The sequence below is a fragment of the Neofelis nebulosa genome, chromosome 10 (genome assembly GCF_028018385.1).
Source record: "Neofelis nebulosa isolate mNeoNeb1 chromosome 10, mNeoNeb1.pri, whole genome shotgun sequence".
NCBI lineage: Eukaryota > Metazoa > Chordata > Mammalia > Carnivora > Felidae > Neofelis > Neofelis nebulosa.
The window spans coordinates 6034354-6049864 of record NC_080791.1 but is presented as its reverse complement, the minus strand read 5'-3'; the positions used below and the strand labels follow the sequence as shown (position 1 = coordinate 6049864).

Genomic DNA, 15511 nt, shown 5'->3' with positions numbered 1-15511 from the left:
CTGCTAGCTCAGTGGTATAGAATATGGGTGAAAATAAATACAAGGAATAATAAAGCACTTAACATATCTTACATAGTTAAAGACAGCAATCATTTGGGAATTGGGCCCCTGTTATTAATGGGCCCTTGGTACTTTTTCATTTTTTTTTTTAATTCATTTTGAGAGAGAGATAGGCAGAGAGAGAGAAAGAGAGCGAGCGAGTACAGGTTGGGGGGCAGAGTGAGAGGGAGAGAGAGAATCCCATGCAGGCTCCACACTGTCAGCACAGAGCCTGATGTGGGGCTAGAACCCACGAACCATGTGATCGTGACCTGAGCCCAAACTAAGAGTCAGTTGCTCTACTTACAGAGCCACGCAGGCACCCTGGGACTTTTTTGTCTTAAAATATATCAAAGGGAAATTGCTATATTTTACCTCTAGTGTGGTACTTTTTATTATGCTTCAAAAATAAATGCAGCTCTGGGATAGAATATAGAAGCTGTTTAATACCAGTTAGAAATTGAGCAAATTCATATTAAGTATGAGTAGCCTGGCAGTGTCCATTAACTTAATAAGAGTTATTTTGAGGGGCACCTGGGTGGCTCAGTCAGTTAAGCATGCAACTTCAGCTCAGGTCATGATCTCGCGGTCCATGAGTTTGAGCCCCACATCTGGCTCTGTGCTGACAGCTCAGAGTCTGGAGCCTGCTTCGGATTCTGTGTCTCCCTCTCTGTCTGGCCGGGCTCTGTGCTGACAGCTCAGAGTCTGGAGCCTGCTTCGGATTCTGTGTCTCCCTCTCTGTCTGGCCGGGCTCTGTGCTGACAGCTCAGAGTCTGGAGCCTGCTTCGGATTCTGTGTCTCCCTCTCTCTCTGGCCCTCCGCCCATTCATGCTCTGTCTCTCTCTGTCTCAAAAATAAATAAGAAAAAAACGTGAAAAAAAAAACACCTTAAAAAAAAGAGTTGTTTTGACATGAGGACTCATGCTCCTTATTCTCACATAGACCAAGGGAACCCTAACAATCAGTGCTCACTGCATCAGAAATTCAGATGAGTAAACACAAGGTCGAGGTGGCCACTGGTATCTGATGAAACCTGCTTTCACATTTCTTTTTCTCTTTTGTAGAGAGTGAGTAAAGAACTGTCTGGGGATAATTATTAATTAGTGGTTTAACCTTTCTGATGCCCTGCCCACCTTCCCTGTCCTCCCTCATTTCACGTGTGCACACTGCGTACATGCTCTCTCCCTCCCCTCCACACGCACACACGCACACACATGTGTGCACACACATGGTGCCCTCAGAATCAAACAGCAAAACTGAACACAACAGTAACAACCAAAGTAGAGAGGAGAGAGGCTGCCGAGGTGCCCAGATGCTTCCCGCAGAAGCAGACACAGGCAGAAAGGCACGTGAGGTCCCCGCCCAGGGACATGAAGGGAGGCTGCGAGCTGCCTTCATGCTGCCTTTCCCTAGGGGCGGTTCGCTTAGACTGCAAGGTGTAATTAGATAGCACTTGACAGATTTTGAATTCAGCACTTCATTCCCGATTTGTATGGGTTAGGTGTTTAGCAGAACAAGACTCAATAGCTTTAAAAAATGAAATAAGTTATTTTACTTTTTTGTTGTTTTGGGGTTTTATTTTCAGATTGTTCAGTAATATGTACTGAAAAGTAAAAAGAGGCAGGCACAAATCCCAGCCACCCTCTTGCTATCTGGGCCAGCACAGTATCGTTGGTGTAGTGATGAGGGACATCTGTAGGTCCCCACAAAGGACCGAATGTCTGTGTTTACAGAATAGTTTCGTTTTTATACGTGCGATCTCACATAAGGATCCAGGTGGGTGATCGATTAGAGGGCAGTTAGGCCTTTCCATTTCCACTGCTGCCATCTTTATACTAGTTGTTTTCTTTCTGTTCGCTACTTTGAGCTCAGTCTGGTACCTGGTAAGATAGTAAAAGCTGCCCTCTACACGACGGAATCTGACTTTGTGCCGGCTGTAAGAACTGGTAAGCCCTGGCTTTACCCCGCTTCACGGTGCATACGAGGTCTGCGCCCTCACTTTATGGTAATGAAGAAGCCCAGTGCTCTTAATTTCCCATGATGTTTAAACAAGGGGTTGTGAGGGGCGCCTGGGTGGCGCCGTCGGTTAAGCGTCCGACTTCAGCCAGGTCACGATCTCGCGGTCCGTGAGTCCGAGCCCCGCGTCGGGCTCTGGGCTGATGGTTCGGAGCCTGGAGCCTGTTTCCGATTCTGTGTCTCCCTCTCTCTCTGCCCCTCCCCCGTTCAAGCTCTGTCTCTCTCTGTCCCAAAAATAAATAAAAAACGTTGAAAAAAAAAAAAAAATAAACAAGGGGTTGTGAGATTCGCTGCTTCTGCCCGTTACAGATCGGTTGTGATCGGAGCCAGAGCCTCGTGGACATCTGTCGAGAGCGGCACTTCCAGGCCTTCGTCTGCGACGCGCTGGCCGTGCCCATCCGCGGCGGGGCCTGTGATGCCTGCGTCTCCATTGCCGTTATTCACCATTTTGCAACAGCGGTGAGTGCTGTCTCTCTCTCTCTCTCTCCAAGACCTTGTGGCTGTGGTGGCAGGAAATGCTCATGGATTTCACCCACGTGGACCCTATTTTAGCTTTTCTTTTCTTTCCCTTCTCTTTCCTCTTATGTGGTTTGCCCCCTTTGCTGAGAAAGCGCGTGGAAGGAGGTGAGGTGCCCCGCTGCGGTGGGCCTGTGCCCACCGCCCACCACCCGCCCTGAGCCTTCCTCATCGTTGTGTCCTCGAATCCGGGGCCACGGCGCTCCGGCTGTCAGGGGCTGGAGGCGCTCATCGGCCCTGCGCCTCCCCAGCAGTCTCTCCTCGGCCTCTGAGCCTCTTCTCTGTCCGTGCCCCACCGGCCTTTCCCGGCCCTTCTCCGCAGCCCTGACGTCTGCGTCCTCTACTTCCCATTCTGCTTTTCTTCTCTTCTCAAAATTCTGGTATTTAGCTGCTGGTGGTACATTACTCATGCTTTTAGTTAGGCACACAGGTCCCTAATTTTAAAATGAGTGAATTTAGGGGCACTGGGGTGGGTCAGTTGGTTCAGTGTCTGACTCTTGATTTTGGCTCAGGTCGTGATCTCATGGTTCGTGGGATCGACCTCCACATCTTCATGTCTCTCTGCCCGTCTCCCGCTTGGACTGTCCCCCCCCCCCCCCAAAATAAATAAATAAACTTTAAAAAAATAAGTGAATTTAATATTTTATATTTTTCTTATAAGAAAACAGAATCTTATTTTTCCTGTGTGTGGGTGGTTTCTCCCTTAATCTCAGCGATAATTTTATAAATCTCCCTGTGCTGGCATTACCAGCAGTCCCCACGCACCTTGTGACTGAACTGAACGCAGGACAAAACCAAGTGGCAAACCCTCTATGCCTCTATTTTATTAACACAAATAAAAATGTCCTTTTCCTTATTTCTTCAACACTTTTTCCCCTCAGAAGATTTCCCGTCTCTTTTTTTTCTTTTTTGTTTTTTATTTTATTTTATATTTATATTTTGGTAGATTTTCTGAGCTGTTCATCGTAATGAAAAGCGGTGCTATCGCCAGTCCAACTTCCTGTTTCCTCTCTATCTCCTCTTGGCTGATAAATGGCAATGTGTGTTTTTACCGTAGGAGCGCAGAGTAGCCGCTCTCCAAGAACTCGTTCGACTCCTGAGACCTGGCGGGAAGGCACTCGTTTATGTCTGGGCAATGGAACAAGAATATAATAAGAAGAAATCCAAGTATCTTAGAGAAAACAGAATGAGCCAGGGGAAGGAGGAGGAGGTCAGCAGCGATACGCCAGGCCCAGAGTTGCTTGTGGAGCAACTGCCTGACACAGGCCATAAGGAGCCAGCCTGTCGAATGCCCTCCATCAGTGACTTCCAGGAGGGAGGGCGGAATTCAAGGGAAGTTACTAATTCCAAGCTCCCCGTTCACACTAATAGGACTTCTTTTCATTCTCAAGACGTACTGGTTCCCTGGCACCTTAAGGGCAACCCTGGGAAAGACAAACCTGCTGAGCCGTTTGGTCCGGGAGGATCCCATGACCCAAGTCCTGTGTTTCATCGTTTCTACCACGTGTTCCGTGAGGGGGAGCTGGAAGCCGCCTGCCAGACTCTGAGTAACGTCCGCGTCCTGCGAAGCTACTATGATCAGGGGAACTGGTGTGTGATTCTTGAGAAGGTCTGACGTCTCTGAACATACACACCGGAAAGAAAGGCTCAGCTTTATTTTTTAAGGGACTCTAAATTTACTGTCTTTTTAAAGAGAAAATGTGTGGAAAAGAATCAAAGAAAGGAGAATGCCTGAGAGAAAATTGGAAGCAGAGATTAGTTAGGACACATTTGGGCTACTAGTATGGCCATTTTATCCATAAATGTGGGAACGGTTCTCTTAAATAGGGAGGCATAGGGATGGATTTTAAAAGTGACTGAAGTAGTTTGTGAAGTTTTTGGGGTCCCAGGGTAAGAATGCAGCATTCTGAAGACAAAGTTTTGGTATTAAGGTTACTCAGCGAACTAAATCATGTAGAATCTTAGTGATGCAATCATACAACATTTTAATAAACAAGTATTTCTGGACAGTAGAGAATTGTCTGAAGACTTTGACTCTTAGCTCTGTAAAGTCACAGACGATAACCTCTCCCCCCTCACCGTCCTAACGCAGGCTTGACACGTAGTAGGTGCTCAGTAGAATTTCAGCCCATCAGATCATTCATCCCACAAATACTTACAGAACCCCCACTATGTATTTAAGTACTGTGAGTGGAGCTGTGAACAAGAGTGAAAGCTCCTGCCCTCCTGGAACTTCCCTTGTGGAAGAAGGACAGCCGGTATGCAAATGAAATTGATCCAATGTGCCAGGTAGTGAGAAGTGAAACAGGACTTGGAGGTTTTCCCCGGGAACAAAGGATCATTTCCAAAGGGCTGCGGTAACCACGAATCCTGACTGTAGTTGGTTACCGAGAATTAGTTGGTATTCCTGATGTATTGACCAGGTGTTAAAGGCAACCCCAGTGGGCTCTTATAACTCCTTTGTTTAAGTAGCAAAAGTTAGAATGGTCGGTCAGACTTAATTATGGCCTTACAGCCACAGCTGTGGTGTCACTACCGGGTGTCTCCAGTTCCTTCATGGTTTGTACCAGTCTGGGCAAGGTCAGCAGTTTTTGCCTCCAAATACTTCACACTCAGTCAACTTACCACTCAGGTCAAGTTTCCAGGAAGAACAAAGGTAGAAAGTCAACCGTAGCTCAAATGATCTCGCAAAAGGAAAGTACTTTTTAAAACATGCATTGCTTTTATAGCAGTTATGCTTAAGACTACTTCAAGAAAAATTGCTTCCTGTGAACGATGACGCCCAGACAATTGTGTCTGTTGTTATTGTTGAGATGTTTATTTTCCAGCGTCAAGCTTTCTGAAACTGGCCGTGATGAGACGACAATTATTTTTGTCATGGAATCTTCACTGCAAGATTATAACTGTTCCCTCCAGATGAATGTATAAGGTTCATGATATGAAAAGACAAATTATGGGGCTAAAAAAAAGCAGTTTTATTCTGACAGAAATTCTGGAACTTCACATTGCAATGTGAAGCTCAGCTCCTGCTAATAACTTAAAATCTAGATGAAATGGGCGATTTTCAAGGAGGATGCAAATACATGAACTCAAGAAGAGGCAGAAAATGGAAGGTGTTGAAAAAGCCGCATAGGAATTCAGAACTTGGCTCTTGATTCAGACTGAAAATTGAATTCTCGATCTGCCATTAGTTTTAGCTGGAGACTCTGGACAAACTCCCTCCCTTATCTGTGCTCCAGTTTTCTCAGCTGTAGTGCTGGAGGAGTTGTTCTGCAATTAGCTGGGATAACAGCTCTCAGAGCAGTGCAAGAATAGAGTGTGTGTGCGTGAAACATGTTTATTATCATTAGTCCTAGAGAAAGCCCTCAAGAGTTTCAGGAATTGAATGACATCAAATCTAATTTGTTAATTGTGTATTAAAAACCTATGGTTTTACTGATTTTTTTTCTTTTTGCTTGTTCTTATTAGTTGCAACAGATACATCACAATTTCGTGCTATGATTGTGGATTTCTCTATTTTTCCTTCCAGATCTATCAATAATTATAAGGCAGAACTGGCAGGAAAATCCCAATGTCCATCAGCAGTAGAGTAAGTGAATCGAATGTTACTACCTAAGCAGTGGAAGTGAATAAATCGTCTTCACAAGGTACACTGTGAATAGATCTCAGGACCATAATGCTGAGTAACAAACCCCACAAAGTAAGACCATACAATTCCTTCAGAGTGCAGGTGTCTCTGAGACTCCCTTCGCTTCTGACACTGACTGCAAGTTCAGGGGCTCCCAAGAGTATCCTCAGGTTTGGTCATTTGCTAGAAGGATTCACAGGACTCACTGAAACTGTCATACTCATGACCATTGTTTATTACAGCAAAAGGCTACAGATTAAAATCAGCCAAGGGAAGAGGTGCAGGAGAGTTACACGCATGGAACTTTCTGTTGCCACCTCCCGGTGAAATCTGGATGGAGCTGACTTCTCCCAGCAGCGGGTAGGATAATACACATGGAGTGTTGCCAACCACGGAGGCTCACATGAGGCTTGGGTTCAGATTTTTAACTGAGGGCTTAACTACACGCACATGGTTGACCACCCATATGGCTGACCTTTCATCTCTAGCTCGTCTGGAGGCCCCCCCAGGTAAACAGATCCTTTTCAGGCAGGATCTTGCAAAGGCTTAGAGATTAACTCCCAGGAGCCTAAGACAAAGGCCAGACCTCTTCTTGGATAAGGTCAACTCTACTACATAGTTTTTTTAAAGTGAGAGTTTATAAACAAGCAATATTATACTTTTACAAGACTGGATAATAGTGAACTTTTGAAAGGAAGGAACGAGTTCAAGGCCTTCTGGGGTGCTCACGGTTTATTTCTCGGGGTGGTGTGTACATGGGCACTTGCTTTGTGTTAATTCACTAACATTGAGTGTGTGATAAAGCACTTAGGATTTGTTACCTTTATATGTAATATAAACTTCAAAATTTAAAACAGTTTGTAAAAGAAAGTTCTAAACATGCAGTGAAATATTTTAAATATTTAAAAAAATTCAGTGTTTTTTTTTTTTTAATTTTGAGGGAGAGAAACAGAGTCCAAGTGGGGGAAGGGCAGAGAGAGGGAGACATGGAATCCAAAGCAGGCTCCAGGCTCTGAGCTGTCAGCACAGAGCCCAATGTGAGGCTTGAACACATGAACTGTGAGATCATGACCTGAGCCGAAGTCAGATGCTTAACTGACTGAGCCACCCAGGTGCCCCAAACCAAACTTTTTTAAATGAAATAATCTCTACACTCACCATGGAGCTTGAACTCATTACCCTGAGATCAAGAGTTGCATGCTCTACTGACTGAGCCAGCCAGGCACCCCCTGTCAATTATTTTTTAACTTTAAAGATTGTGCTTTTTGTGTTCTGTTTAAGAAATTTTTGCCTAAACCAAATCACTAAGATTTTCTTTTATGTTGTCATCTAGAAGTTTTATAGCTTTACCCCTTCCATTTAGGTCCGTGATCCATTTCAAATTAAGTTTTGTGTACATGTTGTGAGGGTTGGCTTACCTTTCTGCATGCTGCTATCCAGTCGTTCCAATATCATTTTGAAAAGATTATTCTTTTCCCCAAGTGAATTGCTTGACACCTTTGTGGAAAACCAATTGGCCATACATATGTGGATCTATTTCTTTATAGTTTTTTTTTAATCTGTGTGTCTATTTTATGCCAATACTGTTTTGGCTACTGTAGCTTAATAGTAAGTTTTGGAATAAGGTTTCCAACTTTGTTCTTCTATGCACTTTATAACAGCTTCAAAATACACAAAGCAAAAACTGATGTAAGTATAGAAACATAGACAAATGTATAATTATAGAGGGAAATTTCAATAATTGATAGAACAAGTACCTAGAAAGTCAGTAAGGGTAGTATTAACCTCAATCTTATTGGCATTTTAGAACAGCCCAGCCAACAACAGCAGAATACACAAGAACATTTACTAAGACCATCTTCTAGGCCATAAAACAAGCCTCAGGAATTTAAAAGTATTAAAGTCATACAAAATATCCTGTCTGGACACAGTGGAAATAACCCATAGATTCAGCAAGAATTCAAAAGGGAAAACAAAGTATTTTGAACTGAATGAAAATAAAAGCACAGCCTATCAAAATTTGTGCACAAAAACAAAAGTATACCAGGCTTGACATTGCTGTCCTTAGAAAGACCTGCTTAGAAGGTTAGCCCTTAGCTGGTGTCCGTGAATTTGGATTTCAGGGCGTGGGATTCCCACTGCCCTAACTAATAAGAGTAGCTCCCTGTGCCTAACATGTTTCTACAAACGCTATGGTTTATGCCAAACGCCTGCTTCCCTTTTGGGAGTCTGGAGTTCGGCTGCGTGCCAGCAGAGAGTGCCTACGTGACCAGCTCTCAATAAACGTGGGCGCTAAGTCAGTAGCTTCCCTGGTTGGCAGCATTTCATGCTGGAAGGATTAGGCATGTTCTACGTGACTGTATTGGGAGAAGACTCTTGGAATCTTATGCCTGGTTTCCCCTGGACTTCGTCCCGTGTGCCTCTCCCTTTGCTGACTGAGCTGTGTTTTGCTATGATAAATCTTAGCCCTGAGAACAATCATATGCTCAGTCCTGTGAATCCTCCTAGAGAATCACCAAACCTGGGAACCGACTTGGGGACTCCCAGCACATTGCTCAGAGTAGTACTGAGGGGGAAGCGTACAGCACTAATTGCCTATGTTAGAAAAGAAGAAAGGTCTCAAGTACAAGCACCTCAGCTTTCTTCTTAAGAAACTAGGAAAAGAGGAGCGAATGCAGTGCACAGTATGCAGATGAAGTGATAACGATCAGAGCAGGAATCAGACACACAGAATAACAGTAGAGAAAAGCAGTGAAACCAAAAGCATGTTCTTGGAGACTAATAACATTGATAAACCTCTAGCCCGTCTGAGTTGACCAGGGAGATAATTCTGTGAATTTTATAATTGGAAAATTCAATTAATAAAAAAAATTAAATTCTCATGTACTCACTTTTTAAGCCTAATGGTTGAAAAGGGTTTATTGTTGTATTCATAATGTTTATTTTTCCAAAAATATTTACAGTAGGATTACTTCAAATTCCAATTAATTTAATTATGCAGTTTTTCTATGATCTGTTGAGAGAAATAAGACACTTTGTATATGAAAGAAGCATGATCTTAGCCAGTTCCTAAATATGTTTGGAAATTGTGTTTGAGAATTTGAGATTCCAGGTAGAGCAAGTAAGCCATGTTGACTGACTATAAGGATAAAAATTCTTTTTTTTATTAAAAAAATTTTTTTTAATGTTTATTTATTTTTTTATTTTTTTATTTTTAAAATTTTTTTTTTTCAACATTTTTAATTTATTTTTGGGACAGAGAGAGACAGAGCATGAACGGGGGAGGGGCAGAGAGAGAGGGAGACACAGAATCAGAAACAGGCTCCAGGCTCCGAGCCATCAGCCCAGAGCCTGACGCGGGGCTCGAACTCACGGACCGCGAGATCGTGACCTGGCTGAAGTCGGACGCCTAACCGACTGCGCCACCCAGGCGCCCCTTTTAATGTTTATTTTTGAGAGTGAGAGAGAGACAGAGCACAAGTGAGGGAGGGGCAGAGAGAGAGGGACACACAGAATCCAAAGCAGGCTCCAGGCTCTGAGCTGTCAGCACAGAGCCAGATGTGGGGCTCAAACCCATGAACCTTGAGATCAGGACCTGAGCCGAAGGTGGACGCTTAACCGACTGAGCCATCCAGGAGCCGCAAGGATAAAAATTCTTAAAACATATTATTTATTCTTTTTGCCACTTTGAGTATTTCTCTATTCCTTGACATTTAAAAAAAATTAAGAGAAATTCTTTCATTGTAATATTCCCTTCATTGCTTTTCTGCTTTCAAATAGCAAATGTGTGCTGTTGGCCACATTAGGAGTTTACTAAGTGAGTCCCTTGTTCTTGCCAATAGCCTCAAGTCACCCTCCTGAATGTTTTCCACTCACAGTGGGCAGAGAATGTATTACTTCTCTCTACGCCTCGCATTCCTGGCTTCTTCTCGGTTCCTAGCTTCGTCTGGTTATTTTGTCTTCACTTGAAGTGGAAGAGGAACATTCAAGGTACAGTCTTGTTGGCATTCTCCTGAAGAACCTTCTTTAGTAAAAGTCTTGATCTTGCCATAAAAGAATTCCCATATAGGAAGAGAGCGCATACACTAAGATTTGCAATTCACTTTTGCGGTCATGACCCTATAGTTTTGAAGAGTTATCATTCTTTAGTTAATGAGAGGAAGCATCTCAAGTTTTAATAGAGGGCGTTGGGGGATCAGGATATACGGCGACTCATAATTCTTCCCTCTGCTGTTTGATTAGTTTTTGAATTAAAGTGTCTGGGGGCTGCACGTAGGGTTAGAAATATTAGCTCCCCACGTGTGGCTTCAAAACCCTATTTATGGTATGGAAGATAACCTAAGTGCCTCTGTTAGAAAAGAAGAAATAATAACCGGTTTAAATCAGCACTGGATAAGATAAGACCCAAGTATAAGAAATAAGAATAGGGCTCTGATGTGATAGGAATCATAGTTTCTATAGCTGGCTCTTTGAAAATTAGGTGTGAATAGCAGAGTAGGTGGAGACTATGGCTGCTTTACTTTTCAGCATCTGCCTTGCTACATACTCTTCCCTAGTGTCCTTCTGACCTGAGGCAAATTGTTTTAGTGGTTCTAGAATGAATAAAATGTTTTTAAGCCAGACATGGATTTGAAACTGAACTCCACTACTTACCAGCCATAAGACCCTGGGGAAACATGTGTCTGCAAAGAGAGAACAATAATACCCACCTGCTGGCTGTTGGGTGGATTATGTGAGATTGCGTGTAAAATACTCACGGCACTTACTACACACTAGACAGTCAGTAAATGCCAGGTCATTCCTTCCCCATCTTCCGCTTCATCGCATCCCTGAGAGCAAACAATCTGGTCTTTACCTTCCCTAACCTGTGTGTTTATGTGTATGTGTGTGGTCAATTTGACATAGGCATTAATGAGTTCAGGGCTCATTTATCGATCGCTTACTATGTGCCAGGCACTATTTTAAATAATGGATACATCAGTGAACATGAAAGGATCCTGTGCCCACAGAGTTTACAGTCTAGTTGGAGGGAGTAGTATCACGGCCTGTGGTGGAACGGACGATAGTAAGTCAACCGTGTATTATGTTGTTTTCCTCCATCGAGAAAAGAAGCAGAGCAGAGAAGGAGGTTAATGGTGGGAGGGCACATGAGTTCCAGCTTCTAAAAGGGCGGTTAGGACAGTTGTCTCTGAGAAGATGACGTCTGAGTGAAGACTTGTAAAGGGGGAGTACTTTGTAAAGTACTTTGAAAAGTACTGTGTACTTATCTGGGGAAGAACATTCCAGAGAGAAGGAGAGACCAATGCCTGAGACGAAGGAGGGCCGGGAGGCCGGTGTGGCTGGGGGAACTGCGTGAGAGCTGGTGGAGGTGAGTGAGGTCCGAGAGTTGCTGGAGAGGTGAGGCTTACCAAGCGGGACGTGCCAGAACGTCTCTGGATTTTGCTTTCAGACGGTGAGCTGTTTGGAGTGGCTTTGGGTGGACCAGCCACACGTTCTCAGCTCCATTTTAAGAGAGATGCTCCGGCCGCTGGGTGGAGATTAGACAAGAGGATGCAGGTGGGTGCGGGGAGACAGGATGGCGGGCTGTGGCCATAATCCACATGGGAGATGACAGCTGGCGTGCCACAGCGTGGTGGCAGTGGAGGTGGGGGCAAAAATAACAGGCTGGTGATTGTGTGATTTGGAGGTAGAGGCATCTGACGGGTTCGATGTGGGGTGTGGAGAGTAGGAGGCGTCAGCGATGCCCCCATCCCCGTGAGAGGGCAGCCACTGCACAGCGATTCGGATCTGTCCCGTGGGCCCTGTCGTTCAGAGGCAGTTTCTGCTTGTCCTATTCTTCCCCTCCTCGGTCGTGGGCACAGATCCATCATGGCACTGCCCCCAGCATGTCATCCTGGTAACATCTGCAGATAAACCCAGCAGGTACTTTAGGCTCCCGAGAAGCTCGATGTTCAGTGTGTGTGTGAATACAGAAATAGAAAGCAGCACAAGGATTGTGATCATAAACTCCTTTAGGGACCATTAGATCGAGGTAAACACACACACCCAGGGATTCCAAAGTAGTGTAAGCAATAGAAAGGCAGGTGATGGAGGGCACTTTATTTTTAGTAAGTTGCTAAGGAGAAAATGCTTCCCCAAGAAGAGCCAGGCATGCAGGACCATAACCTTCCAATGCCCTTTGCAGAAGCAAGGGGAATAAACAGTGATGGAAAGAGGGAGTTAAGAGCTTTGTTGCTGCCTTGCTTCTGTTGCACCTCTGTCAACAGGTTCCCCAAAACCCTGAAAAGCAAATGTGAAAGAAGAACAATAGATACTCTCTCTGTGCAAAGTCTCATTTTCTTCCCTCTTGCAGAAGAAGCCAGTGGAGTTGGCTATTGATTAATGAGAAATGGCGAATAAGCCTATCATGCAATTTTAAAGAATGTCCATTCTGGCTTTTGTAGTTTCCAGCAAGGAAAAGAGGGCAGTTAAGGAAATAAAAGCTTTTAAAATACATTTTAAAGGTTCAGCATAAAGGGCTAAGAGAGGTCTATGTAGATTTCAGGAAGGAATTCTTAACCTGTGGTCCATGACTAAGCTTCAGAGTGTTTGTGAGTGACCCGCAATTGTGTACATAACTGTGGGCAGGTGCATGTACACATCTTCTTAGGAGAGGGTCCATTTTTTTTTTCTAAAAAAAGTTAAAACTCACAAGCTATAGACTCTAGGCAGTGACCCCCTCCCTCCACCCTGCTTATGCTCATGAGATTTTATTTTATTTTATTTTATTTTTTATTTTTTTATTTATTTTATTTTTTTTTTCCTTGCACATAACATTGATGGCATTTATTTAGTATAGATAAAGACCTCCAACACAGAACACTGTTAGGAATTAATCATTAGGAACTATGTAAGAGATGTGATGTAAGGCAAGTATTATATAAAGATGAAATAGATAAACAGTTTTTATTTTTCTACAATATTATTTCTATTCTTTCCACTGCAAGTTACCATGCTATGAAAACAAAAGCCGCCCACTCTTTTTTTTATTTTTTTAAATTTTTTTTTTTTTTCAACGTTTTTTATTTATTTTTTGGGACAGAGAGAGACAGAGCATGAACGGGGGAGGGGCAGAGAGAGAGGGAGACACAGAATCGGAAACAGGCTCCAGGCTCCGAGCCATCAGCCCAGAGCCATCAGCCCAGAGCCATCAGCCCAGAGCCTGACGCGGGGCTCGAACTCACGGACCGCGAGATCGTGACCTGGCTGAAGTCGGACGCTTAACCGACTGCGCCACCCAGGCGCCCCCGCCCACTCTTAATATGTCAAATTTGTTTAGTAATTTCAAGAAAAATATATGACTCCCATCACACAGATAATTCTAAATTTACTTTGAAAATCAAATCATCAAGAAGTATCTATCTGGAGAGACTACGGACCTACTATCACATTATAACAAAGATAAGGCTGCTATCTTCACAGAATATATGGATAATTAGTAATCAACCATTAACACAGTGAATGTTCTAATATTTGGGGAAATATTGGAAAACTATTTTTTAAAAAACAAATTTCTGTGTACATTGTTTATCTTGCCAATGAGATTAGTTTGGAAAAGGGGTCTTGTTTAGTTTAGAAAATCTTCAGAGTCCAATAGAATTCTGGGCTGAACATATACTGAAGATCCTTTACAAGCACAAATAGGCTTGGAAATCACGCAGTCTTACTTTGAATTAGCTTGCTTTAGTCCAAGGTATGGAATTAATGATCAAGTACTAGGAATTTCTGTAATGTACCCAATGCCAAATGGCTACTAACATTCTACTTCCTACTATGACGACTCCTTGATTAGAGCTCGGTGGGAGGCATAAAGCATATTGTGAACTATAAAATAAATTGTACTCCAATTTATTCCAGGATCTCTAAAGCTAAATCTTGTTTTTCGATATAAGAAACTCACTATTTTAGCAGAAGTAGTATAAATAAAACTGGGGCAGGAAACTTCTAATTGCACAAGAAATACATGAAAGACTTAATCATTCTAAGAGAAGAATCATTTTCCCAGTAGCCCCACTGCTATGGATGATATTTTCATGAGCCTGGGCCACCTTCTCCAATGAATACTGAGAACCTATTACAGGTTTCAGCCAACCAATTTCCATTCCAGCTTGAAGGGCCGCTGCATATTGCCTAAATTCCTCCTTAGTTGATGAGTAGAGAGCAACCCCAATTATACTAGATTCCTTTGTCATGGTGTCCCGTGGGTTTATTTCAATAGGACCTCTGCTGCCAACAGCTATTACTCGTCCTCCACGTGACAGAAGATTCAAATCATTATTAAGATTTACATTAGCTAACATTTCAATGATCACATCAATTCCTTTTTCACCAACAGATTTCTTAATTTTATCAATATAATTATGTTCTCTGTGGTTAAACACTTCATGGGCTCCATTTTGCAAAACGATGTTTTGTCCTTCCCCGGTACCAGCTGTGCCCAGAACCTTTAAACCATAAGCTCTAGCAATCTGGCATACTGCCAGTCCAACTCCTCCACTAGCCCCGTGAACCAGAACACTTTCTCCAGCTTTCACATGGGCACTGTGGAGCAGAGCTCGATAAGCAGTAAAATATGGGATACCGATGGCAGCTCCTTGTTTAAAGTCCAGTTTTTCTGGCAGTGGGTAAACAGTGTGATCTGCTGCAAGAGCATACTCGGCATAGCCCCAGAGATGGTGCTGGTAGTGAAAACTCTGTCACCTTTCTTGAAAGTAGATGCATTATCTCCAACAGCTTCTATTACCCCAGCTACATCTGAACCAGGTGTATAGGGTAAGAGTGGTTTTATCTTGTGAGTACCAGAACGAATATATGTTTCCACTGGGTTTACACCACATGCATGGACCTTGATTAGAACCTGGTGGTCTTTTGGAGTTGGTACTGCCACATCCGACTGGAGTTTCACCAAATTCAAAAACTCTAATTGCTCTCATCAATTTCAGTCCAGTTGCCATGGTGACCCGGTTCTAGAGAGGGGAAGCAAATTCTGCGAGGGCTCACTCAGATTCCACAAAAAAGGGGACCTGCTCATGAGATTTTAAAGACAGCCCAAAGTCCAAGCACCAGAGGCACTGATAGATTCGGATATAAAGGTGCCCCCAAGGTGTGTGTGTGTGTGTGTGTGTGTGTGTGTGTGTGTGTGTGTAGGCGGTAGTATGTCTATAAGATTATTACTTATTACTTGAATCAGTCCTTGATCCAACCCTTTTGAATACATATTTAGGTCCTATGTGAAGAAAAGACTGTAAGCAAAAATGAAGAGAGTACATGGTA

At 43.3% G+C, this 15511-nt stretch overlaps 2 protein-coding genes across 17 annotated transcripts in view; one reads left to right on the top strand and one right to left on the bottom strand.

The window, feature by feature from the left end:
* ALKBH8 (alkB homolog 8, tRNA methyltransferase) overlaps positions 1–6010 on the top strand; it is a 78507-nt gene extending 72497 nt beyond the window's left edge. For all 16 annotated transcript variants that reach the window (XM_058686631.1, XM_058686640.1, XM_058686639.1 and 13 more), the window contains 2 exons: positions 2365–2514; positions 3629–6010. In XM_058686631.1, coding sequence (XP_058542614.1) covers positions 2365–2514; positions 3629–4186 — 708 coding nt within the window. In that variant the 3' untranslated portion in view covers positions 4187–6010. The remainder of the gene's footprint in view (positions 1–2364; positions 2515–3628) is intronic.
* Positions 6011–13548: 7538 nt separating this feature from the next.
* LOC131486760 (quinone oxidoreductase-like) lies at positions 13549–15255 on the bottom strand. Its single transcript, XM_058686652.1, is given in 3 exon segments — positions 13549–14906; positions 14909–15141; positions 15143–15255. Coding segments are annotated over 3 exon segments (975 nt in total). The 5' UTR covers positions 15193–15255; the 3' UTR covers positions 13549–14214.
* Positions 15256–15511: the final 256 nt, after the last annotated feature.